This window comes from Nomascus leucogenys, chromosome 10 (assembly GCF_006542625.1).
Source record: "Nomascus leucogenys isolate Asia chromosome 10, Asia_NLE_v1, whole genome shotgun sequence".
Lineage (NCBI taxonomy): Eukaryota > Metazoa > Chordata > Mammalia > Primates > Hylobatidae > Nomascus > Nomascus leucogenys.
The window spans coordinates 76,516,812-76,544,691 of record NC_044390.1 but is presented as its reverse complement, the minus strand read 5'-3'; the positions used below and the strand labels follow the sequence as shown (position 1 = coordinate 76,544,691).

The 27,880-nt window shown below is 45.3% G+C and overlaps 1 protein-coding gene across 1 annotated transcript in view; it reads right to left on the bottom strand.

Moving 5' to 3' along the window:
• The window catches only part of MYO1H (myosin IH), a 59,044-nt gene that overhangs the window by 10,882 nt on the left and 20,282 nt on the right, over positions 1–27,880 (bottom strand). Inside the window, exons 10-21 of the mRNA XM_030821337.1 lie at positions 27,511–27,578; positions 27,068–27,173; positions 26,397–26,477; positions 24,878–24,969; positions 21,252–21,346; positions 16,090–16,136; positions 12,314–12,394; positions 11,108–11,213; positions 9,589–9,706; positions 4,446–4,559; positions 2,330–2,406; positions 888–956 (exon numbers count right to left, since the gene is read on the bottom strand). Coding sequence (XP_030677197.1) covers positions 888–956; positions 2,330–2,406; positions 4,446–4,559; positions 9,589–9,706; positions 11,108–11,213; positions 12,314–12,394; positions 16,090–16,136; positions 21,252–21,346; positions 24,878–24,969; positions 26,397–26,477; positions 27,068–27,173; positions 27,511–27,578 — 1,054 coding nt within the window. The remainder of the gene's footprint in view (positions 1–887; positions 957–2,329; positions 2,407–4,445; positions 4,560–9,588; positions 9,707–11,107; positions 11,214–12,313; positions 12,395–16,089; positions 16,137–21,251; positions 21,347–24,877; positions 24,970–26,396; positions 26,478–27,067; positions 27,174–27,510; positions 27,579–27,880) is intronic.

Below are 27,880 nucleotides of genomic sequence, written 5' to 3'. Positions count from 1 at the left end.
AATAACTAAATCTACACACATCTCCTGGTTGAATTTCAAAATCAATTTGGAGTGCAAAAATGTCACCCAAAATACCAAGAGTATAGTTCTCTTAAGTTTAAAACATGCCAAATTATAAACAGATTATTTAGAGATACATCATAGATAGTGAAACTATTGAAGAAAAACAAGAGAATGATTAATGCAAAATTCAAGACAGTGGTTACTCCCAAGAAATGTATGCGTATGGGTGGGGGTGTTGTTTGAGAACATGACTGGGGAGGGACCAAAAAATGGAAGGGCTTCAAGGGTACTTGTATGTTTGAAACCTTTTTCAAAAGTTATTCTTTTATTTTTTTGAGACAAGGTCTCACTTTGTCACCCAGGCTGGAGTGCAGTGATTCCATCGTGGCTCACTGCAACCTCCACCTCCTAGGCTCAAACAATCCTCCTGCATCAGCCCTCCAAGTAGCTGGGACTACAGGCATTAACCACCATGCCTAGCTAATTTTTGGGTGTTTTGTTTTGTTTTGTTTTGGTAGAGACAGGGTTTCACCATGTTGCCACGGCTGGTCTCGAACTCTTGAGCTCAAGTAATCCACCCGCCTCAGCCTCCCAAAGTGCTAGGATTATAGGTATGAGCCACCGCGACTGGCCCACAAAATTATTCTTTAAATGTACGCATATTGTAGGTCCAATAAAATATGCTTGTGGAACACATACAGGCCACTATGTTATAATCTCCAATCAATAAGGTAAAAATGAGAAGAGGCCCCAGAACTGGACCCCGAGATAGCCCCACACCAAGGTTTTAAGGATGAGCAGGGGGAGGGAACTCACAAATGTGTCCCCAGGTGCCAAGCAGATGAGAAAGGGAGCAAACTCGTTTGTTTCTATTTAATTCTTACCTGCTTGTCTTTTTTTCACGTATTCTCTCCTTCCTAGGAAGCGTTTATATGTGGCTTGGATTCTTGCAACTTAAAATAAAACAGATGTTTTGGTGAAATGGCTTTGCATTTGTGCATCTTTGTGGTTGTGACCTCCGGGGGTGTTTGGGGGACAATGGAAGGGGGCATCAAAGGCCTGTGGTGTAGTGATGTTTCAGGAAGCTATTTCAGCACTGCAGACCTGAGAGCTGGCTGGTTACATGATGCCTGGCTCCCAGATGCTGCCTGGGAACTGGAGTTTCCTTCCTGCCTTTCCTTTTCCCAGGGCAAGGAACAGACCTAGTGCTAAGAGCCCCCCAGTTCCATGCCAGACATTAGATTTCATTCTCACACCCCACCCCACAAGGCAGGCATCATCACCTCATTTGATAAATGGGCATGCAGGCTCAGACAGATGGTGAAGACACTTGCCGGGCAACACAGCTAAGGAGGAGCATGAATCCTGGTCTGATCACAGAACACTCTCCCTCGGCTTCTACATCCTGCATCCACCTCCTCCACACAGCAATTTAGGCCCTGTCAGAGGCCAAGCTCATCAAGAGCCTTGCAGAGCAGCCACGTCCTATTCCCCACGAGCTGGTTAGAGATGCTGGCTCAGGCCCCACTGGCCTAACTGTGGCCCTTCAACCAGATCCCCAGCCATTGGTGCCCACTGCTACGGAGGTCAGAAAATGAGGCCACCAAGCCTTGAAGCCAGACAGTCCCACGTTCAAACCGCAGCTCGGCTGCTTACTTGCTGTGTAGCCTTCAACAAGTTACCAACACCTCCATGCCTCAGTTTCCCTGCATAGAAAGCAGAGACGATAGCACCTATGTCACCTACCTCACAGGTCTGTTCTCAGAACAGAATGAGACCACGGTATAAAGGACTTACTGTTCACCTGGCGTACAGCAGGCCCTCAAATGACTCAAGCGTAGTTCTTGACAGACCGGTTACATTTCAAAGGAGAAGCTCCCTCCCCCCGCAGTTTTGATTTTTTACTTTTTGCATTTCCCCATCTAACTTTTCTCATTGACCATTCCCAGCAAACACCCAGGCTGCAGGCTTTGAAGCTACACTTTCCAACATCAGACACGCAGACAAGTGAAGTTTTGGAAACGTTAATTTAAAGGGGCTGGTCCCTCACGGTTTTACACCCTAGTAGTAAACAACAGGATCTGATCCAAACGGAACTGAAATGGCGGAACAACGTTTATATATGTGCCTGCATCTGTGACTGACCTCCAAGGACTCATTAAAGCAGAAATTCACAGGGATCTTATCATAATCCCCTATCTCGTTCCTAGTTTCCACAGCGAATGCTTCTAACACTATATCAGACACCCGTGTTTAAGATTTACCCCCAAGCTCTACTTGTTCATTTCATATTCTATTGAAATCAGGACAGAAAAATAAATCATACCTAGTTGATGTTTACTAAATTCAAAGGCATCTTCAGTAGCAAACAGAGTTCTGGGGAAACGAATGAATATTTTGGTTCTAGAAGTGAAAAGAAATGTTTTTGTTATTAATTGGTCAGTTTACCATCTAGTGGGTTGAACGGTGCCCCCTTCAAAAATTCATGTCCATGCAGAACCTCAGAATACGATCTTATTTGGAAATAGGGTGTTTGCAGATGTGATTGAGGTAAGGATAGAAATGAGATCATCCTGGAATAGGGTGGGCCCTAAATCCATTGAGAGTGTCCCTATACACACAGAAAGACACAGGGAGGAGCCCACGTGAGGACAGAGGCAGAGACTGGAGGGACACGGCTACAGCTAAGCAATGCCGGGAGCCGCCAGAGCTGGAAGAGGCTCCCGCAGGAACGTGGCCCTGCCAACTCTTGATTTTTGGATTTCTGGCCTCCACAACTAGGAGAGAATAGATTTGTTTTAAATCAGCCACTGTGTGCTCATCTGTTACGCAGTCCTAGGAAATGAATAAACCATCCTAAACTGAAGTTGCTTCAAGTTATGTTGCCGGGCTTTAAAGAGTGACGACAAAGAATATGGGTGTTTTTGTTTGTTTTTTGTTGTTGTTGTTTGTTTTGTTTTGAAATAGAGTCTCAGTTTGTTGCCCAGGCTGGAGTGTAGTGGTGCAATCTCGGCGCACTGCAACCCCCACCTCCCGGGTTCAAGTGATTCTCATGCCTCAGACTCCCGAGTAGCTGGGATTATAGGCACCAGCCACCACGCCCAGCCAGACAAGGAATGTGGATCTAAGCTTAAAAGAAGATCACGCCGGGTGCAGTGGCTCATGCCTGTAATCCCAGCACTTTGGGAGGCCGAGGCAGGCGAATCACCTGAGGTCAGGAGTTTGAGACCAGCCTGACCAGCGTGGTGAAACCCTGTCTCTACTAAAAATACAAAAATTAGCCCAGTGTGGTGGTGTGCACCTGTAATCCCAGCTACTCGAGAGGCTGAGGCAGGAGAGTCACTCGAACCCAGGAGGCGGAGGTTACAGTGAGCTGAGATCGTGCCACTGCAGCCTGGGTGACAGAGCAAGACTTTGTCTCAAAAAATAAAAAAACAAAAAAGAAGATCACATTAGCCAGCAGAGAGAAGTTACAAATACTGACCTCACATTGCCTGCCCCGACCCCCGGCATAGTGAGGGAAAGTTCCCAGGGAAGCCCCTGGGGGCAGCAGTGGGTGCCTGGTGATCCCACTCTCCCTTGTCCCTGTTCCAATTTATGAACAGGGGACAGACAGATCCCACCTCTGACCTCCATGCCCTGCCTCCCTCAGGATGTGCTGAGCCTTGCAGAATCCCCTTGGAGATCTGGATTGAATAAGTAACTGATCCTTGGAACAGGCCCAGAATAGGAGCCTAAAGATGAAGAGAGGCCAAGGCGGCCCAGAAGACCATGTAAAAGTGGGAGTTAGGAGTCAGTGGGGAAAGCCCATGAACAGGATCACAGGCAGAGATCTCTGGAGTGGGGAAGCCCTGCCGTCGGGGAATAGATCTTCATGCTGAAGCACCTTTCCCTGCAACCTCATTAACCCTGACCAAAATGACTAACAAGACGGACTCAGCTCTTCCCGATCCATGTCCCTTGAGTGGTGCCTGAAAGCTTTCAGTGTGTACGAAAGTTCTCTGCTCATGGACAACTACGACTCTACAGTTAAGGGTTCTAGCACACCATTCCTGAGATGCTACAGATGATCTCACATCGTCTAGGTCCCAATGGCTCCTCTGGCAGGTCACGCGTACATGGCAACAGTGAAAGAATCCAGGCACACAGAGGTTGGGTGGCCCCTCTGGTTCCCTCTTTGTTTTGCTAGCAAGGAGGCCCATCTGCTAAGTCAGTTTAGTGTGGAGGGTTCCTTTATAACTTCATCTCCTCCCACCGGCAGCACCATAGCTCTTCTAAAGAATTAAGAGCCGCATTTACATTGAATAGATGAAGCATAAATCTTGCAAATCTCCATAAATCCCTAGGAATCGAGTCTCCAGGCTCTAGATGGATACGGATCAATGCACAAAACCCTCTGACGTCAAGGGAAGAGACCATTTGGTGGTCTTCTGGTCACTTACTTGCCTAACTTGTATTCCTCGGGTTTGTAGCCGATGTACTTGATCAGCCGTTCCACGCCCTCTGCTGGAGGCCCGTGCCAGTGCGGCCAGGTGTCTGGGCATAAGGACTTGTACCTAGCAGGAGAGGAGATGGACATGGAGAAGCTGTGACTGTACCTTCCTTCAGCCCTCCCCGACATCCCCGGCCCCAGGGGCCTGCTGAGCACTGCTGTGTCATGTCAGCCACTCAGTGTATGTAGTAGTCCCATCACACGAACTTTCTCGAATTCAAAGATGGGCGCTTTGCAAGAAAGAAAGAAGAGAGAAACTGTTTCAATATAGTAGGGAGTTTGACCTGTCTTTGTAGAACAATGACATCATCAGACGCTCAACCCAGTGACTCAATTCCACTCCTAGGTATCTGTCCAAGAGAAATGAAAAGGTGTCCGAACATTCATACCTGAATGTTCATAGCAGCCACTGGGTGTAGCAGTGCATGGTGCTATGATTCATAATAGCCAAAAGGTGGAAACAACCCAGATGTCCATCAACAGAAAACTGAACAGACAAACAAATGTAGTCTAGCACCAGAAGAAAAAGTTCTATGCTTGAGACCAGGTACAGTGCCTCATGCCTGTGATCCCAGCAATTTGGGAGGCCAAGGCAGGAGGATCACTTGAGGCCAGGCATTTGAGACCAGCCCGGGCAGACCCCATCTCTACTTAAAAAAAAAAAAAAAAAAAATTTTTTTTTTAGCCAGGTGTGGCGGTGTGCGGCTGTAGTCCCAGCTACTCAGGAGGCTGAGGCAGGAGGATCACTTGAGTCCAGGAGGTTGAGGCTTCAGTGAGCACTCCAGCCTGGGTAACAGAGACCCTGTCTCAAGAAAGAGGAGAGAAGAGAAAGAAAGGGTTCCATGCTTGGGAAGTGATGAGGGCTTCCCCCGCCCCCAGGGGTAATTTTGGCTCCAGTGTTAAGAACCTGATTCCAGCATGCAGTTCCCTTCTACCCTGCAGTCCCTGGAAAGAACAGCGATGTCTGTAGTATAATGAAACAAGTGAACACAGAATTCAGAGGTGCAGATGGATCAAGGCTGGAAGCAACACGACCGGAGCCACTGGCGTAGAAACAGAATGCCTGGGTTCCAGCCCAGCTCCGGAGCAGGAGGAGTCACCGCCTCACCTGTGTGACGTCAACAGTAACAGGACCTTCCTCATGGGGTTCTCATGAGGTTTAAACGAGATAATACACACTAGGTATTTGGTCCCAGTCCAAGACTCAATGAGTGCTAGCAGTGGTGTTCCCAATATGCTCCTTCCTTTCATATTATGTTTATTTATTTATTTTTGAGACAGAGTCTTGCTCTGTCTGCACCCAGGCTGCACCTGCACCCACTGCTGTCTGCACCCAGGCTGGAGTGCAGTGGCACAATCTCCACTCACTGCAAGCTCCGCCTCCCAGGTTCATGCCATTCTCCCGCCTCAGCCTCCCAAGTAGCTGGGACTACAGGCGCCCACCACCACGCCCGGCTAATTTTTTGTATTTTTCAGTAGAGGCAGAGTTTCACTGTGTTAGCCAGGATGTTCTCGATCTCCTGGCCTCGTGATCTGCCCACTTCAGCCTCCCAAAGTGCTAGGATTACAGGCATGAGCCACCGCGCCTGGCCTCATACTTTATTTTAAAGTCAGATTTTTTTTTTTTTTTTTGAGATGGAGTCTCCCTCTCTCTCCCAGGCTGGAGTGCAGTGGCGTGATCTTGGCTCACTGCAAGCTCCACCTCCCAGGTTCTAAAATCAGATTTTAAACTGCTAAAAAAATACATGTATATATATTTTTGATACAGAGCTCACTCTGTCACCCGGACTGGAGTGCAGTGGTGTGATATCAGCTCACTGCAACCTCTGCCTCCTGGGTTCAAGCGATTCTCCTGCTTCAGCCTCCTGAGTAGCTGGGATTATAGGCATGTGACACCATGCCCAGCTAATTTTTGTATTTTTAGTAGAGATAAGGTTTCTCTACGTTGGCCAGGCTGGTTTCAAGCTCCTCACCTCAGGTGATCCAGCTGCCTCGGCCTACCAAAGTGCTGGGATTATAGGCATGAGCTACCATGTCCGGTGAAAAGTATTTTTATTTTCCTGGAATTATACTTTATGAGCATGTTCTTTAAGGGTATCAAGTGTCCCATGTTCTTCCTCTGTTCAGCCACCTACACAAAGGTACAGGATGTGTGCTTCCTGAACTCCAGGGAAAGCTGGAGAAGACGGGGTCTCCACCACCCCCAGGGGACACAGCACAGCCTCAGGCCCTGCTTTCATCCATGCAGACCTTGCCCAATACCAGCACGCACCGCCAAAGCTAGACAGATATGGAGGGGCTGGGGAGAGGCCCTAAATGCCTGCAGGTTGGAGGGACTAGTACCTTCTGTCCTCTTCAACTCTGTGATATGGTTGCTCCCTGATCAAGGGAAGTGGTGCCAGACAGGTGCACGGGGTTCGGCCAGCTCCAGCTCAGTCCCATGAACCTCCCCCTGCCTCTCTGTCCCCAGCCACTGACCAGCTGTCATGCTGGCCTCTCAGCTTGCCCTAGAGCCTGCTCCTTCCTCCAGGCTTTCCTGCCTGGATTGATGTTCCCTGAATGCTATGGACTGATTGTCTGTGTCCCCACAAAACTCGTATGATGAAATCTAACTCCCAATGTGATGGTGTTAGGAGGCAGGGCCTCTGACAGGTGATTAGGTCATGAGGGTGGAGCACTCATAAATGAGATTAGTGCCCTTATGAGCTCATCTGCCCCTTCAACTATGTGAAGACACAGTGAGAAGGCACCATCTACAAACAAGGAAGCTGGCCCTCACCAGACACTGAGTCTGCCAGTGCCTTGATCTTGGACTTCCCAGCCTCCAGAACTGTGAAAAGTTTCCGTTGGTTGGAAGCCACCCAGTCTAGTGTTTCGTTACAGCAGCCCAAACAGACTAAGACACCAAATGTCCTCATGGCTCACTCCCTCACTCAGAGAGTGACCCCTTACTTAAGGAGGGAGCCTGGCCACTCTTTCCCCTTACCTGGATTCACTTTTCTTCAAATAACATACCCCTGCCTGGCCTTATACAGTCACCCCTCAGCATCTGTGGGGAATTGGTTCCAGGACCCCCATGGATACAAAATCCACAGATGTTCAAGTTTCTGATAAAAAATGGCATAGTGTTTGCATATAACCTGAGTACATCCTCCACACTTTAAATCATCTCTAAATTACTTATTGTACCTAATACTATGTAAATGCTATGTAAATAGTTATTAGACTGTATTGCTTTTTAATTTGTATTATTATTGTTGTACTGTTATTTTTATTGTATTTTTAAAGGCATTTTCTATCCATAGTTGGTTGAATCCTCAGATGTGGAACCCGTGGATGTGGAAACCATGGATGTGGAGGGCCAACTTTACATCTTTCTTATTGTTGGTCTTCCCCATAGAAAGTAAATTCCATGAGGACAGAGATGGGGTCTGTTCTGTTCTCTGCTGTCACCCCAGCACCTAGGACAGTGCTAGCTCAGATAGCTGCTCACCAGTTTGTTTGTTTGTTTTGATACAGAGTCTCATTCTATCACCCAGGCTGGAGTGCAGTGGTGTGATTTCAGCCCACTGCAACCTCTGCCTCCCAGGTTCAACTGATTCTCATGCCTCAGCCTCCTGAGTAGCTGGAATTACAGGCATGCGCCAGTATGCCCGGCTAATTTTTGTGTTTTTAGCAGACACAGGATTTCACCATGTTGGTCAGGCTGGTCTTGAACTTCTCACCTCAAGTGATCTGCCCACCTCGGCCTCCCAAAGTGCTGGGATTACAGGTGTGAGCCAACATGCCTGGCCTGCTCACTAGTTTTTATGGAAAGAATGAATGAGCCTCAGACAGCAGCAAAAATAGACAAGAGATATATGAAGTTCAAAAAAACACAGGTAAGATGGGAACATCAAGTGCGTATGTGTTTGGGGGGTGAGGTAGGCAGTGACTGTTGCCCCTGCCATCTGCCGCCGAAGTCAGATTTGGGATGAGGATGAATGAATAAGTAGCTGATGGGCAAAAATGGTGGGCAAAGGAGGTAAATCCAGGAAAAATAAAGGCAAAGAGTCTCAAATGACTACACTCAAAATATTAGGTTGAACCACATGAAATTTCTGCTATTCAACCATTCTGACCCACCAAAGTGACCATTTATTATGCTTGAGAGTGTGTTGCTATTTTCATAGCATAAATTCACGCACAGCCCATCATTGAAGAAGTGTTGGTGTATAAGCAATTTTGGGGATGGTGAAAGTAGGCGTAGAAATAGTTCATTAAATCTTTACAAACTCCTTGAGCCTTATTTAATCCTACAGATAAGGGAAATGATAGGTCCCAGCTATAAGAGAATGAGGATTATGATCCAAGTTCATGTGGTTTGAAAACCCGTGTCCCCACCGCTAACCTGCTGCTCTTGACAGCCTGTTGGGCTAAGGCACTAAACCAGGCCCTATGGTCACAAACGGACTTAGCTTTCCCTGCTAATTCAGAGGCCTGTGGGGCACTGCCCACGGCTGCCCCCTGGTGGCAGATCTACGCACTTGGCCTTGTCCTTGACTGTAAACAGTCAGGGATTAGTGAAATGAACAGAAGATGGTAAACTGAATTTTTGTGAGTTTATTTATTTATTTATTTATTTATTTATTTTTGAGACTGGGTTCTCATTCTGTCACCCAGGCTGGAGTGCAGTGGTGCGATCTCAAGTTCACTGCAGCCCCAACCTCCCAGGCTCAGGTGATCCTCCCACCTCAGCCTTCCGAGTAGCTGGGACTACAGGTGTGCACCACCACACCCAGCTAATTTTTTTTTTTGGTTAGAGATTGGGTTTTGCCATGTTGCCGAGGATGGTCTCGAACTCCTGGCCTCAAACAATCTTCCCACCTCGGCCTCCGAAAATGCTGGGATTACAGGCATGAGCCACTGCGCCCAGCCAGGGTTGGGTTTTTATATTCTCCCAAATGTTAGTGTTTTTAGCTGTCATAACTACAGCAGTTAAGAACCAAACTGAGCCTTCCTAAGGGATGCCATTTTATTTACCACTAAACCCCAGAGATTCTCTTGTAGTAGGCACATGACTATTGGCTTCAGATCAATAAAGCACATTTTACCTTTGCAAGAAATGCTCATATTTCCTCCGGTATGCAAAGCCGGCCCGTCTCACCCGCAGGTGCTCCATCAGCCCCAGGTATTTGATCTGATGCCTTACGAGGAAGTCATCAAATTTGCCTTTGGAGAAATAGAACAGAGAATGACAGGAAAGGATCCCACGGCTTCATTTCAACCAAGACAGATCACAGGCTGCAAGCTGAAGTTCAGTGGGTTGGGTCTGGCCCCAGACTCATTTTGTGAGGTCTTATTTTTTTTTGAGATGGGGTTTCACTCTTGTTGCCCAGGCTGGAGTGCAGTGGCACAATCTCGGTTCACTGCAACCTCTCCCTCCTGGGTTCAAGTGATTCTCCTGCCTCAGCCTCCCGAGTAGCAGGGATTACAGGTGCACAGCACCATGCCTGGCTAATTTTTGTATTTTTAGTGGAGAAGGGGTTTCACCGTGTTGGCCAGGCTGGTCTCGAACTCTTGACCTTAGGTGATCCACCCGCCTCAGCCTCCCAAAATTCTGGGATTACAGGCATGAGCCACTGTGCCCAGCCCAATTGTGTTTTTTTAAATGGGGGAATTTTATGGGAAAAAATTAAATTTCTGGTTCCTTTGAAAAGTCCTGAGAGCTGGCTATCCTGAGGCCAGAGTCCCACATGGCAACGGCTGGCAGGAGAGGAGTGGCGCTGCCGCCCCTTTAGACAGAATGTGCCTTCTCCAGTTTGCCACACCCCCCCGACTGCCTATTGCCTTACAACCTATCTGCTTCAGTCATTTGCTTTTCCTGCCTAGCCTCTGTGAGCCTCTGATGGTCCATTATAGTTCGTTATAATGGTTCCTAACGACTACATTATAGACCATGGCAAGAGCTTAGAAACTACCCAAGTCATAGATCATTTTCAAAGACTTTTCCTTGGCTGGAAAAGAGTGATGTTGACTCCCCTCACCTCTGACACCTGCCTGACTCAGCTGTGTTGCTCCTGAAACTGACCAAGCTCTGAGCAATGCTCACTCTGAACCACCAAAGGCATTCATTTACCTCCCATTATTATTATTTTTTGAGATATGTTCTCACTCTGTCACCCATACTGGAGTGCAGTGGCACAGTCATAGCTCACTGCAGCCTTGAACTCCTGGGATCAATTGATCCTCCCATCTCAGCCTCCCAAGTAGATGGGACTACAGGCACGTGCCACCACACCCAGCTAGTTTTTGCATTTTTAGTAGAGACATGCCACCACGCCTGGCTAATTTTTGCATTTTTTGTAGAGACAGGGTTTTGCCATGTTGCCCAAGCTGGTCTCCAATTCCTGGGTTCAAGTGATCCGCCTGCCTCAACCTCCCAAAGGGCTGGGATTACAGGCATAAGCCTGTAACACCTGGCCAGCTAATATTATTTAGAAAGGAAAATGATTCAATCCAGAGGACATCGAGCAAGCTTGTGGTTGTGTTTAGGATCCCAACCCACTGCCACCTTGCTTTGCCTCCCGGCCTCCTTTCCCTGAGCCCAGTTCATAATGATCCACAACTCACTGGGTTCTTTCCTGTCATTGGGCTTGATGCAACGGATGTAGGAGGGCTCCTTAGAGATGAGGATTTCTAGAAGGCTGCTCAGACTGTTTTTAAACTGAGTCCCCACCTGCAGAGAGATAGAGAGAGAACGAGCCAGAGAGATACTGCTGCTTCCAATGAATACAAAAAGACTGGCCAGGGCTCGAGGTGTCAGCCCTATAGAGCTGAACTATTGACAGATTTTCTTCCTAGTGGCCATCTGGCCCATTAAGAGGTGGCTTTGGATGTCCTGACCTGAGAAGGCCAAGCTTGGTCTGGTCACGTGGAAGCTGGACAAGCCTCTGTCTAGGATGCCTCACTTGCTCAGCAAAAACGAGTGAGTGCCCAGAAGGAACCAGTTCTGCCCCTAGGCCTGTCACTCTCTGCCACCTTCCTTTGTGTTTCTTTGTTGACATGTGTCCTTCATGATGCTGGTATTATTATAACTTCTTTATTTGATGGTATTTTCTTATACTCTCTCCCACTAGATTGTAAGTCCCTTGAGGGCAGGGACCTCATCTGGCTTGCTATTGCTAAACCCCTGTGCCTGGCACAGTGCCTGCCACATATACATAGTAGGTGCTGCTCAATGAATGTCTGCAAATGAACAAACTGGGACTAAACTTGGAACATGAATATCACATTCCAAGTTAATGTATATATCATAAGCCACGTACCAAGTGATTTTTTAAGAGACAGGGTCTTGCTCTGTCACCTAGTCTGGAGTGCAGTGGCATAATCATGGCTGATTGTAACCAAACTCCTGGGTGCAAGGATCCTCCTGCCTCAGCCTCCCAAAGTAGCTGGGACTATGGATGCACACCACTGCATCTGGCTGATTTTTTCTTTCTTTATGTTTTTAATGCACCGAAGTTTTGTCTGACTGATTTGTTTTTATTTTCATTTTTTTGTAGAGACAGGGTCTCATTATGTTACCCAGTCTGGTCTTGAACTCCTGGCCTCAAGCGATTCTCCCACCTGGGCCTCCCAAAGTGCTGGGATTACAGATGTGAGGCTCCCAAAGTGCTGGGATTACAGGTGTGAGATTACAGGTGCATATATTTAGTAGAATCTGTTAGAGAGTAATACTTCCAGAAAAGGGGAAGGTGGCTTAAAAAGCGTAGGTAGTTGGTGGTCATCTCACCCTCTGGTGAGATCCAATTTTGCATGGGTGTTTTTCCCACTCACTGTTGGGGGCCTCCTCCGGTTTTCTAACTCGGCCAGCAGGAAGCATTCCCTCAGGATGACGTTCTTGGACTTGCACAGCACCTGTAAGTGAAGAGAAATGAGTACCACATTCGCTGTTTCAGAAATCACTACAGGGCCGTCAGGACGGCTCACAGAAGTGTGCATGAAGCAACAGAGCCATCTGCTTCTCGAATGCTTGAAGACGTTCCGAATGTAAAGAAAGGGGAACAACACAGTCAAATATGGAAGGCCATGTTCACATTCTACATCCACTGCTTTCTCTGCTTGCTGGGGCCAGATGTTTTTTCTCAGACATTGTCCCTGGTTCAGTGCAGCTGCTTCAGAATAAACTGGCTCTTTAAGAAATGATCCCAGGCCAGGAATGGTGGGGCTCAGGCTTATAATCCCAGTACTTGGGGAGGCCAAGGCAGGAAGATGGCTTGAGCCCAAGAGTTTGAGAACAGCCTGGGCAACATGGCAAAACCTCATCTCTACAAAAAAGTTAGCCAGGCATGGTGGTGTGCACCTATGGTCCCAGTTACTCAGGAGGCTGAGGTGGGAGGATCATTGAGCCCACGAAGTCGAGGCTGCAGTGAACTCTGACTGCGCCACTGCCCTCCAGCCTGAGTGACAGACTGAGACTGTGTCTCAAAAAGAAAAAAAAAGAATGATCTCCAAGTTAGTGGTGTTAAGTGAAAAAAGCAAGACACAGAACCACACATACAGTGTGCTATTATTGTGCAAAGAGAAAGAAAAAGAAAAAAAGAGATACACATACACACATCCTGTGTGATCCCTGGAAGGACACACATTACAAAGGTGAGAGCAGTTGGCTCTCGGGAGAGAGACTTGCTGACAAGGGACCCAGGGCACTAGCTTTTGGACTGTCTGACTTTCGCCCCTGTGCATGTATTTTTAAAATAATCTATATCACCAAAAGTCCTTAATTTTTTAAATATTTAATTCTTTACCAGAAAAATATTTTCCCTATATACATAACATGGAATATTATTCCATCTTCAAAAGGATGATTCTGACATATTCCACAACACGAATAAACCTATGCTAAGTGAAATAAGTATTATGCTCACTATGCTAAGTGGAATAAGCTAAGTGAAATAAGCCAGTTGCAAAAAGAAAAACACTGTCTGATTCCACTCATATAAGGTTCCTAGAGGAGTGAAGTTCATAGAGGTAGAAAGTAGATGTTATTTCCAGGGGCTGCTGGGAGGGGGCACAGAGAGTAGTTGTTTAGTGGAGACTGAGTTTCAGTTTTACAAGATGAAAAGAGTTCAGGAGATTAACTGCACAGCAATGTAAATCTACTCAACACTATTGGATTGTACACTTTGAAATGATTAAAATGTGGCCGAGCGTGGTCGCTCACGCCTGTAATCCCAGCACATTGGGAGGCCAAGGCGGTTGGATCACCTGAGGCCAAGAGTTCAAGACCAGCCTGACCAACAAGGCGAAACACTGTCTCTACTAAAAATACAAAAAAATTAGACTGGTTTGGTGCCATATGCCTGTAATCCCAGCTACTCGGGAGGCTGAGGCAGGAGAATTGCTTGAACCCCAGAGGCAGAGGTTGCAGTGAGTTGAGATCATGCCACTGCACTCCAGCCTGGGTGACAGAGTGAGACTCTGTCTCAAAAATAATAAATAAATAAAATGATTAAAATGCTAAATTTTATGTTATGTATGTTTACCACATCTCAAAAAAAATTTTTTTTCTTTTTTTTTCAAGACAGGGTCTCACTCTGTCATCCAGGCTGGAGTGCAATGAATGGCACCGTCATAGCTCACTGCAACCTCCACCTCTTGGGCTCAAGCAATCCCCCCACCTCAGCCTCCCAAGTAGCTAGAACCACAGGGGTGTGCCACCACACCCAGCTAATTTTTTTTTTTTTTTTTTGGTAAGGATGGGGTTTCACCATGTTGTCCAGGCTGGGTTCAAGCTCCTGGGCTCAAGCGATCGACCCGCCTCGGACTTTCAAAGTGCTGGGATTACAGGCATGAGCCACTGTGCCTGGCCCCCCAATTTTTTTAATTGAATTTTGTTGTTTAACCCATTGCAGTTCTAAACCTACAGTGATATGGAAGAGTAATCTGCAAATAGTACAGAAACAAATGAGAAGTGGTCCGTCCTGAAGTCAAAAAGTTCAGGGAGCTTCAGCCCTGGTGGGTGAAGGGAGAGATTTGGAGACTTCTTCCCTATGTGATGTCCTCTCCATGGATTGGTTTGTGAAGTTGATGACTATGACCCCAGAGGGGAAGCCGTTAGAGAAATGCTGCCGCCCATTTGTTAACCAGACATGTCCACTCCCGTGTTCTCCACAGCTACTCCATGAGGCAGACAGCAGCAGCCCCACTTTGCCAATGGGAAACCTGTCACACGGTCCCCAGCAGGGAAGGGGCTGGGCTGGGACTCAGACCCAGAGAGCGACTGTCTGTCTGGTGGATCCAAAGTTAGGAGTTGCTCGTCTAACCCTGAGTCCAAAAAGGTTGAGACAAGCAGTCCCAGAAGTGGTAGAGAAAGTTTGGGGAGGCAGAAAAAACACTCCTGAGGTGACTGTTCTCCTGCTCACTCCGAAAATGTTACCTTTAGGGTTAAGCTTTTTATTAACCAAGCTAATAAAATCTAATTTTGTACAAAACAGTTAACTTTTAATACAAAATAAGGGCCTTAAAAACTCAAGGTTTTAGGCATGGCACAGTGGCTCATGCCTGCAGTCCCAGCTTTGGGAGAGTGAGGTGGGAGGATCACTTGAGGCCAGGAGTTCGAGAGCAGCCTAGGTGTCATAGCAAGATCCTGTCTCTACAGACAAAAAAATTAGTTGGGTGTAGTGGTGTGTGTCTGAAGTCCTAGCTACTCAGACTGAGGCAGGAGGATCACTCGAGCCCAGGAGGTTGAGGCTGCAGTGGGCAATGATAACATCACTGCACTCCAGCCTGGGTGACAGAGCGAGACCCTGTCTCAAAAACAACAGCAGCAGCAGCAGCAACACTTCTCAGATTGATGAGATATACGGAAAGGCAAAGAGATTGGGAATTCCGCCGGCAGCCCTGGGGGCTAATACCATCTCCAGCCCCCACTTCATGATGTGACCTTGTGCAAGCTGTGACCTGTCTGGGTCTCAGCTTCCTCGTCCTCAGATCATGTCACCCTAGTATATTCTCATAACACCAGAATGAAATCTCTACTTCCCCTGTGGACCTGCCCCTGCTAAGCTCTCAGCCCCCTCTCCTAACATTTCCCCTTGTCCAGGCCACAGGAACTTTGCACATGCTGGTCTCTCTACCTGGAATAACTTCTGATCCTTCTATGGCCCAAATCATTCTCATTCAGGTTTTAGCTCAAAGTCACCTCCAAGGGGTGTTTTCTCTAATCACCTAAATTAAAAATGTCCCCTTCAATCACAGTTCCTTGTTTATTCTCTTTGTAGCACTTCTCACTAATGGATAACTTATTTGTGTATATATTTATTATCTGCTTCCCCAACTCCTGACTGTGAGCCCCACGAGAACAAGAACTCCATCTTGTTCACTGATGACCTCCAGAGCTGGTACCCGGGGGGCATCATACACATTTGAATGGTTTGTTGAGTGAAGTGTCCACACGGATGATCTTAAATGTCTGTTCTGGCCATGACATGCTGGAGTTCTAATACAACACATGGAAAAAAAAAATCTAGAAGGCGAATTCTACCAAAATCACTATCATGGGTAATATTTCAAAATAATCAGAAACACGTACAGTTAAGTGTCAGACTTACTTCTTTCAGATGTCTGTAAAGAAGATCATTGTTTTTTTCCAAGAATCCTGTAAAACATTGAATAAAAATTTTTTGAATCAATGTCTCTGCCTAAAAATACAATTCCATCCCAACTCATTGCAAAGGGAAATTCTGAAAAATAATTTCTTAGGATTAGCTCATAGTTTCTCAACCTTAGCACTATGGGTATTTGGGGCTTGGTTGTTCTTTGTGGTGGGGGCTGTCTTGTGCATTGTGGGATGTTGAGAAGCATCCCTGGCCTCTATTCACACTAGATCCCAGTAACACTCTCCCCAGTTGTGACAACCAAATATATTTCTAAATTATATGGTTTGGGTCTGCGCCCTTGCCCAAATCTCAAGTCAAATTGCAATCCCCAATGTTGGAAGAGGGGCCTGGTTGGGGGTGATTGGATCATGGGGACAGATGTCCCCCTCGCTGTTCTCATGATAGTTCTCAGGAGATCTGGTTGTTTAAAAGTTTGTAGCACCTTCCCCTTCACTCTATTCCTCCTCCTCCAGGCATGTTAGACATGCCTGCTTCCCCTTCACCTTCCACCACGATTGTAAGTTTCCTGAGGCCACCCCAGCCATGCTTCCTGCACAGCCTGATGAACTTTGAGTCAATTAAACCTCTTTTCTTTATAAATTACCCAATCTCAGGCAGTTCTTTATAGCAATGTGAGAATGGACTAATATGCTAGACATTGCCACATATCCCTGCGGGGGGTGGGTAACATGTCCCTCATTGAGAACCAGGTGCTCAGAACTGAACTCATGGCACAAATGCTATACTCAACCCTGATGAACTGTCATATAAATATGCATAGTCTTTACACTAAGTATTGCACACTTGCCCTAGTCCAATAGCAAAGAAACACACATACACTGCATATACAGAGGGGGCCGGGCGTGGTGGCTCAAGCCTGTAATCCCAGCACTTTGGGAGGCCGAGGCAGGCAGATCACAAGGTCAAGAGATCAAGACCATCCTGGCCAACATGGTGAAACCCCGTCTCTATTAAAAGTACAAAAATTAGCTGGGCGTAGTGGTGCACACCTGTAATCCCAGCTACTCGGGAGGCTGAGGCAAGAGAATCACTTGAACCCGGGAGGTAGAGGTTGCAATGAGCCGAGATTGTGCCACTGCACTCCAGCCTGGTGACAGAGCAAGACTCCATCTCAAAAAATAAAAATAAAAAAATAAAAAAAGGAAACAGAGGGGACACTGAACCTCAAGGACAGCCAGCTAGGACTCTAAATAGATGAGAAAATTCCCCACGACTGAGAAAAAACAAACTCAAGCACCATGGCTGGTGATACCCAACAGCATCTTCAGGCAAAGACAGACATGTCATTTCCAGGTTTAAAACTTGGCTTATCTGTCTACCTAAAACTTAATCGGTTAATAATTACATTAGAAAGTAAATGGCATTATAAAGGCAAAACCAGATTTTTTTTTTTTTAAAGTTGGGGGAGCAGCCAAGCATGGTGTCTCATGCCTGTAATCCCAGCAATTTGGAAGGCTGAGGTGGGAGGATTGCTCGAGCCTAGGAGTTTGAGACTAGCCTGGGCAACATAGTGAGTTTGAGACTAGCCTGTCTCTACACAAATATTTTTAAAAACTTAGCTGCGTGTGGTGGTGCATGCCTGTAGTCCCAGCTACTTGGGGAGCTGAGGTAGGAGGATTGCTTGAGCCCAGGAAGTCAAGACTGCAGTGAGCCACGATTGCGCACTGTACTCCAGTCTAGGCAACAAAGTGAAACCCTGTTTCCAGAAAAATGATTAAATAAAAATTTAAAAAAGGCATGCATCAAAAGTGTTTAAGAAAAAAAATGGTGGCATAGAAGCAAGCTGGCTTCACTCCCCCCACAGAAAACCAAAATCAAATAATATAGCATGAGATTATTACCAGAAATATCCCAGAACTCAAATATGAGGATGATATAATTCCTGGTGCTACAGAGAAGTAGAAAAACTCAGAGCAGATGGGAAGAGAATCAGATTTCCATATCCACGATGCCCCCACCCCACCACATCGCCTAGCACGAAGCACATGGAAAACTCTCCACCAACACACAGTCTCTACATGGAAAAAAGTGAGATCCAGGTAGACTGAATGAGTGTGTGTGTGTGTGTGTGTGTGTGTGTATCCTCACATGGGTATATGCAGAAAACATTTCTATTTTCCTGGAAGTAGTTACAAGAAACTGTTTATTCTTGTGGTCCCTCCTGAAGGAGAGACTGAGAGTAAAAGGCATTTGTTTTCCTTTTGTTCTTTTCTGTGCTGTCAGCAGTTTATAGCTCTACATGTGTATTATCTTTATTCTTTAAACAAAAATCAAGGGGTTATCTACACAAAGAGACTCATCCTATTTAAAATTTTTTTCTTTTTGTCACTTTGCATTCAAAGAAAAAAACCCTAATACCTGTACATGTTATTACTTTTTAAAAGATTCTTAGAAATATACTCTTATTTAAAAGTAAAAATAATGCTGGGTGTGGTGGCTCACGCCTATAATCCCAGCACTTTGGGAGGCTGAGGCGGGTAGATCACCTGAGATCAGGAGTTTGAGACCAGCGTAGCCAACATGGCAAACCCCGTCTCTACCAAAAATACAAAAATTAGTTGGGCGTGGTGGCAGACATCTATAATCCCAGCTACTCGGGAGGCTGAAGCAGGAGAATCGCTTGAACCCCGGGAGGCAGAGGTTGCAGTGAGCCAAGATCACGCCAATGCACATTAGCCTGGGTAACAGAGCAAGACCTTGTCTCAAAAAAAAGAAAAAAAAAAGTAAAACTAATTTCAAATCAAAAGTAAAAGTGACTAAAGAAGATGAAGAACAATTAGACTTCATCAAAACTAAAGGACACCATCACAAAAATGAAAAGACAGCTCATAGAATTGGAGAAAATATTTGCAAATTGTATATCTGATCAGGATCTAGTATCTAGGATATATAAAGAATTCTTACAACTCAATAATGAAAAACAACCCAATCTTAAACGTGGGCAAAACATCTGTGTAGACATTTCTCCAAGGAAGAGAAACAGCCAATAAGCACATAAAAAGATGTTTAATATCATAGGTCATTAGAGAAACGCAAATCAAAAGCACAATGAGATACCACTTCACACCCACTAAAATGGTTAGAAGAACATCACATATAGGCTGAGCGTGGTGGCTCACGCCTGTAATCCCAGCACTTTGGGAGGCCGAGGTGAGTAGATCACAAGGTCAGGAGATCGAGACCATCCTGGCTAACACGGTGAAACCCCGTCTTTGCTAAAAATACAAAAAATTAGCCAGGAGTGGTGGCGGGTGCCTGTAGTCCCAGCTACTTGGGAGGCTGAGGCAGGAGAATGGCGTGAACCTGGGAGGCGGAGCTTGCAGTGAGCCGAGATCGTGCCACTGCACTCCAGACTGGGAGACAGAGCAGAACATCACATATAGAACATAACAGATATACAGAATGATATAACACAAGTGTGGGTGAGGCTGTGGAGATACTGGAACCCCTCATATACTGCTGGTGGAAATGTAAAATGGTGCAGCTGCTTTGGAAAATGACCTGGCAATTCCTCAAAAGGTTAAGCATAGAGTTAACATATATATTTTTTATTTTGAGATGAAGCCTTGCTCTGTCACCCAGGCTGGAATGCAGCGGCACTATCTCAGCTCACTGCAACCTCTGCCTCCCGGGTTCAAGCAATTCTCCTGCCTTGGCCTCCCAAGTAGCTGGAACTACAGGCATCGACCACCACGCCCAGCTAATTTTTTTTTTTTTTTTTTTTGAGACGGAGTTTCGCTCTTGTTGCCCAGGCTAGAGTGCAATGGCTCAATCTCAGCTCACCGCAACCTCCGCCTCCCAGGTTCAAGCGATTCTCCTGCTTCACCCTCCCTAGTAGCTGGGATTACAGGCATGTGCCACTGCGCCCGGCTAATTTTGTATTTTTAACATAATTTTTGTATTTTTAGTAGAGATGAGGCTTCACTATCTTGGCCAGGCTGGTCTCAAACTCCTGACCTCAGGTGATCTGCTCCCCTTGGCCTCCCAAAGTGCTGGATTACAGGCATGAGCCACCACACCCGGCCGAGTTACCATATCTAATCTAATAATTCCATTCCTAGGTATATATATAAGAAAAATGAAAACTTATGCCCATACTAAAACTCATACCGGCATATTCATGGTAGCCTTATTTATAATAGTTAGAAGGTATAAACAACCCAAGTGCCTACCATGAGTTATTGATGAATGCATGAACAAAATGTGGCATATCCACATGATGGGATATTATTTGGCAATAAAAAGAAATGAAAGCATGGATGAACCCTGACAAAATTATGTTAAGTGAAAGAAACCAGACACAAAAGGCCACATGCTACATGATTCCAGTTATAAAAAATGTCAAAAAAAACCAAACAGTCAAATCTATAGAAAGGGAAGGTAGATCAGCTCATTGCCTTGAGCTGTATGGAAGGGGTGGGGTTAGAGGGAAACAGAGAGTGCCTGCTAATGGGTACAGGATTTCTTTTGGGGGTGATAAAATGTTCTAAAATGAATGGTGGTAGCCAGGCACGGTGGCTCACACCTGTAATCCCAGCACTTTGGGAGGCTGACGTGGGCCTCAGGAGTTCCAGACCAGCCTGGCCAACATGGAAAAAACAAACAAACAAAAAAATTAGCTGGGCGTGGTGGTGGGCACCTGTAATCCCAGTTACTTGGGAGGCTGAGGCAGGAGAATGGCTTGAACCTGGGAGGCGGATGTTGCAGTAAGCTGAGATTGAGCCACTGCACTCCAGCCTGGGCAACAGAGCAAGAAGACTCTCTCTCAAAATAAAAAAATAAATAAATAAATAAAATAAAATGAATGGTGGTGATGTGTTCACAACTCTGAATATATTAATACTAAAAACTACTGAATTGTACATTTTAAAATGAGGTAAATGGATGATATGTGAATTGCATCCCAACAGAGTGGTTATTTACAAAAATATTAAATACAATACAATTAGAAAGACTTTTTCAAATGGCTTGAATGCGAGGTTAGGGAACATTTGGGATGGCTGTGCACCATTTCCTCCATGGACTCGGAGCTTATTGTAAGACACCAGGCTGGGCACATACATGGCTGTCACCTGTACCCCACGGCCACTCACCCTTGGTGCAGTATGTGACCTCTCCTGCATAGTGGAGGAGTCGGAACTCCATCCAACCAATCCTCTTTCGGCCCTTTGGACCAGCCAGCTTACGGCTACGAGACAGAAATAGACATGAGTTGAACTTTCTTTTCTTTTTTGAGATGGAGTCTTGCTCTGTTGCCCAAGCTGGAGTGCAGTGGCACAGTCTTGGCTCACGGCAACCTCTGCCCCACTGGATTTAAGCGATTCTCCTGCCTCAGCCTCTGGAGTAGCTGGGATTACAGGCAAGTGCCACCATACCCGGCTAATTTTTGTATTTTTAGTAGAGATGGGGTTTCACCATATTGGTCAGGCTGGTCTCTAACTCCTGACCTCGCGATCTGCCTGCCTCAGCCTACAAAAGTGCTGGGATTACAGGCCTAAGCCACTGCGCCCAGCCCATGAGTTGAACTTTCTACTTCACTGAGACAAAATGGCACCAATAACTGAAGCAAAGAGAGAGAGAGAGAGAGAGGTCTTCAACCAGTTAGGTCCACATTGAAAGCCACCACACAGGGAGGCTCCCAGAAGTTTTGTTACTTATTTTCTGGCCATAGACCAAGATTTCTTTAAAATTAGATCCTTTGGCCAGGCATGGTAGCTCACACCTATAATCCTAGCACTTTGGGAGGCTGAGGCAGGAGGATCGTTTAAGGCCAGGAGTTTGAGATTAGTCTGGGCAACACAGCAAGACCCTGTCTTTAAAAAAAAATACAAAAAATTGGCTGGGAGTGGTAGCATGTGCCTTGTAGTCCCAGCTACTCAGGAGGCTGAGGTGGGAGGATTGCTTGAGCCCAGGAATCTGAGGCTGCAGTGAGCTATAATTATACCACTAGACTCCAGCCTGTGCAACAGAGACCTTGTCTCAAAAAATTAAAAAATAAAATTAGATCCTTTCTTCCCATAAACCTTGAGAAATAAAAGTATAGAACTGAGCCACAGAAACACATGTATTTGCATAATAAATTAACTTCTGTTTTTCTAGGTGATGTAACAATTTTATATTTTACATTTTTATGATGTTGAGAGACTAAAATACTCATAAAACATCAGTTTTCAGTTTCTACAGATTCTTGATTTTTTTTTTTTTTTTTTTGAGATGGAGTCTCACTCTGTCTCCCAGGCGGGAGTGCAGTGCTGTGATCTCGGCTCACTGCAACCTCCACCTCTTGAGTTCAAACGATTCTCCTGCCTCAGCCTCCCGAGTAGCTTGGATTACAGGCGTGAGCCACCACACCTGGCTAATTTTTTTGATTTTTAGTGGAGATGGGGTTTCACCATGTTGGCCAGGCTGGTCTTGAACCCCTGACCTCAGATGATCCACCCGCCTCGGCCTCCCAAAGAGCTGGGATTACAGGTGTGAGCCACTGTGCCTGGCCAGATTCTTAATTTTTTAAAATGACTTTTACTTAAATCTGTCATATATATTGACAGCACACATATATTCTAAGCATACAGCTCAATGAATTTTGGAAAACAATATGCCTGCGTAACCAGCACCCAGATTAAGAAGCAGAGCATTCATTACCAGTCCCCGAGAACCCCCACTTTGAGCCCTTTCCAGTTGCAACCAGACATGTGGCAGCATAAGTGAATTTTTACCTAGCTGTATGCATTGCATTGCAATGAAATTACATAGAATGTAGTCTTTTTTTTTTTCTTTGAGATGGGGTCTTGCTCTGTTGCCCAGGCTGGAGTGCAGTGGCGCAATCTCGGCTCACTGCAACCTCCACCTCCCAGGTTCAAGCGATTCTCCTGCCTCAGCCTCCCGAGTAGCTGGGACTACAGGTGTGTACCACCATGCCCGGCTAATTTTTGTATTTTTAGTAGAGACAGGGTTTCACCATGTTGGTCAGGCTGGTCCTGAACTCTTGACCTCAGGTGATCCACCCGCCTCGGCCTATCAAAGTGCTGGGATTATAGGCATGAACCAGCATGCCCGACCACAGTATGTACTCTTTGGTGTCTGACACAGTATGTACTCATTTGTGTAATTTACTTACATCATTGCATGCAGTTATAGATTATTCATTGCACAGTGATATATTATTCCATTTGTGAATGTACCCCAATGTATTTTTCCATTCTTGATTCACTATGCAATTTCATGTACTTATCCTTTGCAATTTCATTTACTTATCCTTTCAGCATTCTACAACAGGTCTGAGAAAGCCACCACCATTTACTAAGTCTTTACCATGGCCAGAAACTGCACTAGGCAATTTATGGCATCATCTACAAAACTGGATGGTAGGTATGTTAATAACCACATCTTGTAGCAGGAGAAACACTAATGCAGGAGCATTCATTTGGTCTTGGGGCCAGGCACGGTGGCTCATTTCTGTAATCCCAGCACTTTGGGAGACTGAGGTGGGCAGATCACTTGAGGTCAGGAATTCGAGACCAGCCTGGCTAACATGGTGAAACCCCATCTCTACTAAAAATACAAAAAAATAGCTAGGCATGATGGCGCATGCCTGTAGTCCCAGCTACGTGTGAGGCTGAAGTAGAATCACTTAAACTCAGGAGGTGGAGGTTGCAGTGAGCCGAGATCGCCCTACTACACTCAGCCTGGGCAACAGAGCAAGACTCTGTCTCAAATAATAATAATAATAACAACAACAATAAAAAATTAGCTGGGCGTGGTGGCAAGTGCTTGTAATCCCAGCTACTTGGGAGGCTGAGGCAGGAGAATCGTTTGAACCCAGGAGGCGGAGGTTGTAGTGAGCAGAGATTGCACAACTGCACTCTAGCCTGGGCAACAGAGTGAGACTCCATCTCAAACAAAACAAAACAAAACAAAACAAAACAAAACAAAAAAACAAAAAAGAAACAAGCAAACAAACCAGGTCTTAATGACTCCGGCATATGCTCTTAAATTCTCTCCTCCTTATAAGTTAAATGTCTAGTTGATCTTGTGGGATGTGGTACTCTATATCTGATCCGCATGGTGGTTACACAGGCATGTACAAATACAAAAATTTATCAGATTGTACATTTCAGATCTACACATATCGCTGTATTTTATACCTGAATTTTTGAAAAGATTATTTCATGTACATAGACATGTCCAAAATATAATGATCACTGAATAAAGGAAGATACAAAATCTTTTTTAAAAATGATACTTGTGTCTGGGCATGATGGCTCACAGCAATAATCCCAGCACTTTGGGAGGCCAAGATGGGTGGATCACTTGAAGCCAGGAGTTCCAGACCAGCCTGGGCAATAGGGTGAAACCCTGTCTCTACAAAAAATATAAAAATTAGCAAGGCATTGTGGTGCATGTTTGTAGTCCTGGCTTCTTGGGAGGCTGAGGTTGGAGGATCACTTGAGCCTGGGAGGTTGAGTCTGCAGTGAGCTGTGATCACACCACTGCACTCCAGCCTAGGTGACAGACTGAGACCATGTCTCAAAAAAAAATTATAATTCATTTAGGTTTAATTTCTACTAACAAAGGTCTGGCACATCTATGGGTGGTATATCATAAAGATATTTTTATGTATGAAGTAGTTGTTCTCTTGAAGAACATTATCCAAATACTAAAGAAAATGGAGACACAATGATCTTCCCCCTTGCAAAATCTGGTCAAATAAAGTATGTACGTTTCGAAGTGTGCATGTTTGCCCACTTTCTCTTCCAATTTCTCCAGGAAACTCAAGTCTGTAGCAGGACCAGGCCGAATGCATTCTTCATCCTTCAAAAGCAAAAGAGAAGCCTCAATCCACAGCACCACACTCCATCAATGCCAAGTTTAAATGCTTTCACCAGCTGGAACAGAAAGTACTGGACTTAAAGACTGTTATTTCATCTAAGTGCAGGTGAACATTCTGGGGGAAGAAAGGGGCTTAATCCATGTATTTGGCTTCTAAGATTTGATAAGGAGACCATGGAACCAGAGGGCCTGAATATCCCATGAAAAGGCAACTCTCCGACCATCTGACTCAAAGTCTTCCCAAGGACACTCCACAGCTACTACGACCAGCTTAATGCCAACCTCATTTTCTCTAAACCAGTCATCACTGACCATGATTACCATGTGTACAGCCTCTTGTTGTAGAAGAAAAGCCCTCATGGGGCCGGGCGCGGTGGCTCATGCTTGTAATCCCAGCACTTTGGGAGGCCGAGGCGGGCGGATCACGAGGTCAGGAGATCGAGACCACAGTGAAACCCCGTCTCTACTAAAAATACAAAAAATTAGCCGGGCGTGGTGGCGGGCGCCTGTAATCCCAGCTACTCGGAGAGGCTGAGGCAGGAGAATGGCATGAACCTGGGAGGCAGAGCTTGCAGTGAGCCGAGATTGCGCCACTGCACTCCAGCCTGGGCAACAGAGTGAGACTCCGTCTCAAAAAAAAAAAGCCCTCATGAAAGAAAGGTATAAAACCAGTCAAGTCGAAGCTTTTATATTTCTTAAGTTCATTTTTCTATTTCCTATTTTTCGCCCTCAAGAATGATACCATTTAGTTGGCGTCTTAAAAATTACAGGTGTGGTTGGGTGAAGTGGTTCACACCTATAATCCTGGCATTTTGGCAGGCAAAGGTCGGAGGATGTCTTGAGCCCAGGAGTTGGAGACCAGCATAGGCACATGGTGAAACACTGTCTCTACAAAAATTTTAAAATTTAGCCAGGTGTGGTGGTATACCTTTGTAGTCCCAGCTACTCAGGAGGCTGATGTGGGAGGATTGCTTGAGCCCAGGAGTTAACAGACCACCCTGGCTCAACCCTTTTTTTATTTTTATTTTTATTTTTTGAGATGGAGTCTCCCTCTGTTGCCCAGGCTGGAGCGCAGTGGTGTGATCTCGGCTCACTGCAACATCTGCCTCCGGGGTTCAAGCAATTCTCCTGTTTCAGCCTCCCAAGTAGCTGGGACTACAGGCACATGCCACCATGCCTGGCTAATTTTTATATTTTTAGTAGAGACAGGGTTACACCATATTGTTCAGGCTGCTTTCTAACTCCTGACCTCAGGTGATCCACCCGCCTTGGCCTCCGAAAGTGTTGGGATTACGGGCGTGAGCTACCGCGCCTGGCCTGGCTCAACCCTTTTTAAGCCTGGGAAAAAGTTCTTCCAAGAATTGTAAATGCCAGGTGAATAGCTCTAATGCAACATTAATTTTTCTCACCAGAATGGATATGATTCCTTTATGTCTCTCTTCTACCAAATCACAGATGATCTTGTTGTTGAAATATTTAATTGGCTCCCACTAAAATGACAAAGAGGAATGAATTCTCCAAGAAGTATTTAGATGAGCATAAAAGTTGGTTTTAAATTGGTTTTCTAAAACATCTTTTTTCAAAATCTAGTTTTTATATTCAACCTTAAACAAATTATATTTTCTGAATATCAAAATAATTTCTTAGGAAATAAGCAGAGAAGGCCTAAAAATTAATCCTCAGTACTAATCAGGAAAATCTCCAATGAAATAATACTTCAGTTAAATGTCTATAGCGGTTGGGCACAGTGGCTCACACCTGTAAACCCAGTACTTTGGGAGGTTGAGGCAGGAAGATCACTTGAGTCCAGGAGTTTGAGACCAGCCTGGGCAACATAGACAGACCCTGTCTCTACAAAAAATAAAACAATTAGCCAGGCATGATGGCATGTGCCTGTGGTCCCAGCTTCTTAGGAGGCTGAGGCAGGAGGATCACTTGAGCCCAGGAGGTGGAGGTTGCAACCAGCCATGATTGTGCCACTGCACTCCCTTGTCTCAAAAAAAAAAAAATTAATTAAATTTTAAAAAAGTCTTTAGCTAGATTAAGAAATCAGATGAGGATAAAACATCAAAATGTTTACCTCTATGCCTTCCATTTCATATTCTGCCTGTTCTGCTTTTAGAGTCCTCTCAATTAACAGTTGCTGGAGTTTCTCATTGCAGTAATTTATACAGAACTGTTCAAAACTAGAGATACAAAAGATTTAAATAACTAAAGTTATATGAAGAGAACAATTTTTTAAAAAAATTATATTCTTTTTAGGGATGCTTTTTAATAAAGAAAAAGCAAAGTCCTTATTAATGAAATAATTTACTAAATAGATCATAAGAGTCAAGTGAAAATATATTTGCATTTTTATGGTTAGTCCACATCTAGGATGGTCTGTGAATTAGAAACTATGTACATCTAGAGACTTTCTGGGGACAGGGAAATCAATCTAGCAACATTAGCAAATGATTTAAATCTCAACTGAAACCTTAAAAAAGGGCAAAAGACAGGTAGGTAGGTAATGACAAAACATACCCATTCTTGTCAAAGACTTCAAACCCATAGATGTCCAGTAATCCAATTACAGTTTTCCTGGTGAAATCCTGGTCAAAATAACACATCCCATTCATAGTTAGATCTTTTCCTTTGTGCTACTCAAAACTTTGTTGCTGCTCCCCCAAACTGGGACTTGGCACTAAAGCTCATGTCTCCTCTGTCTCCAACAAACAGAAAAACCTTTGGGTGGAAGTAATTTCCCCAGCCTGCTCCTGCCTGCTCAGACCCCATTGCGGCTTCCATAGCCATCACCTGTGTGGTGAGACCTTCCCCTTCTGATTCACTTCTTTGCTTCAGGTGTCCTCAGCCTCCCAAGCCCATGTACAATCAAAAGAAAGAAAAAAAAAAA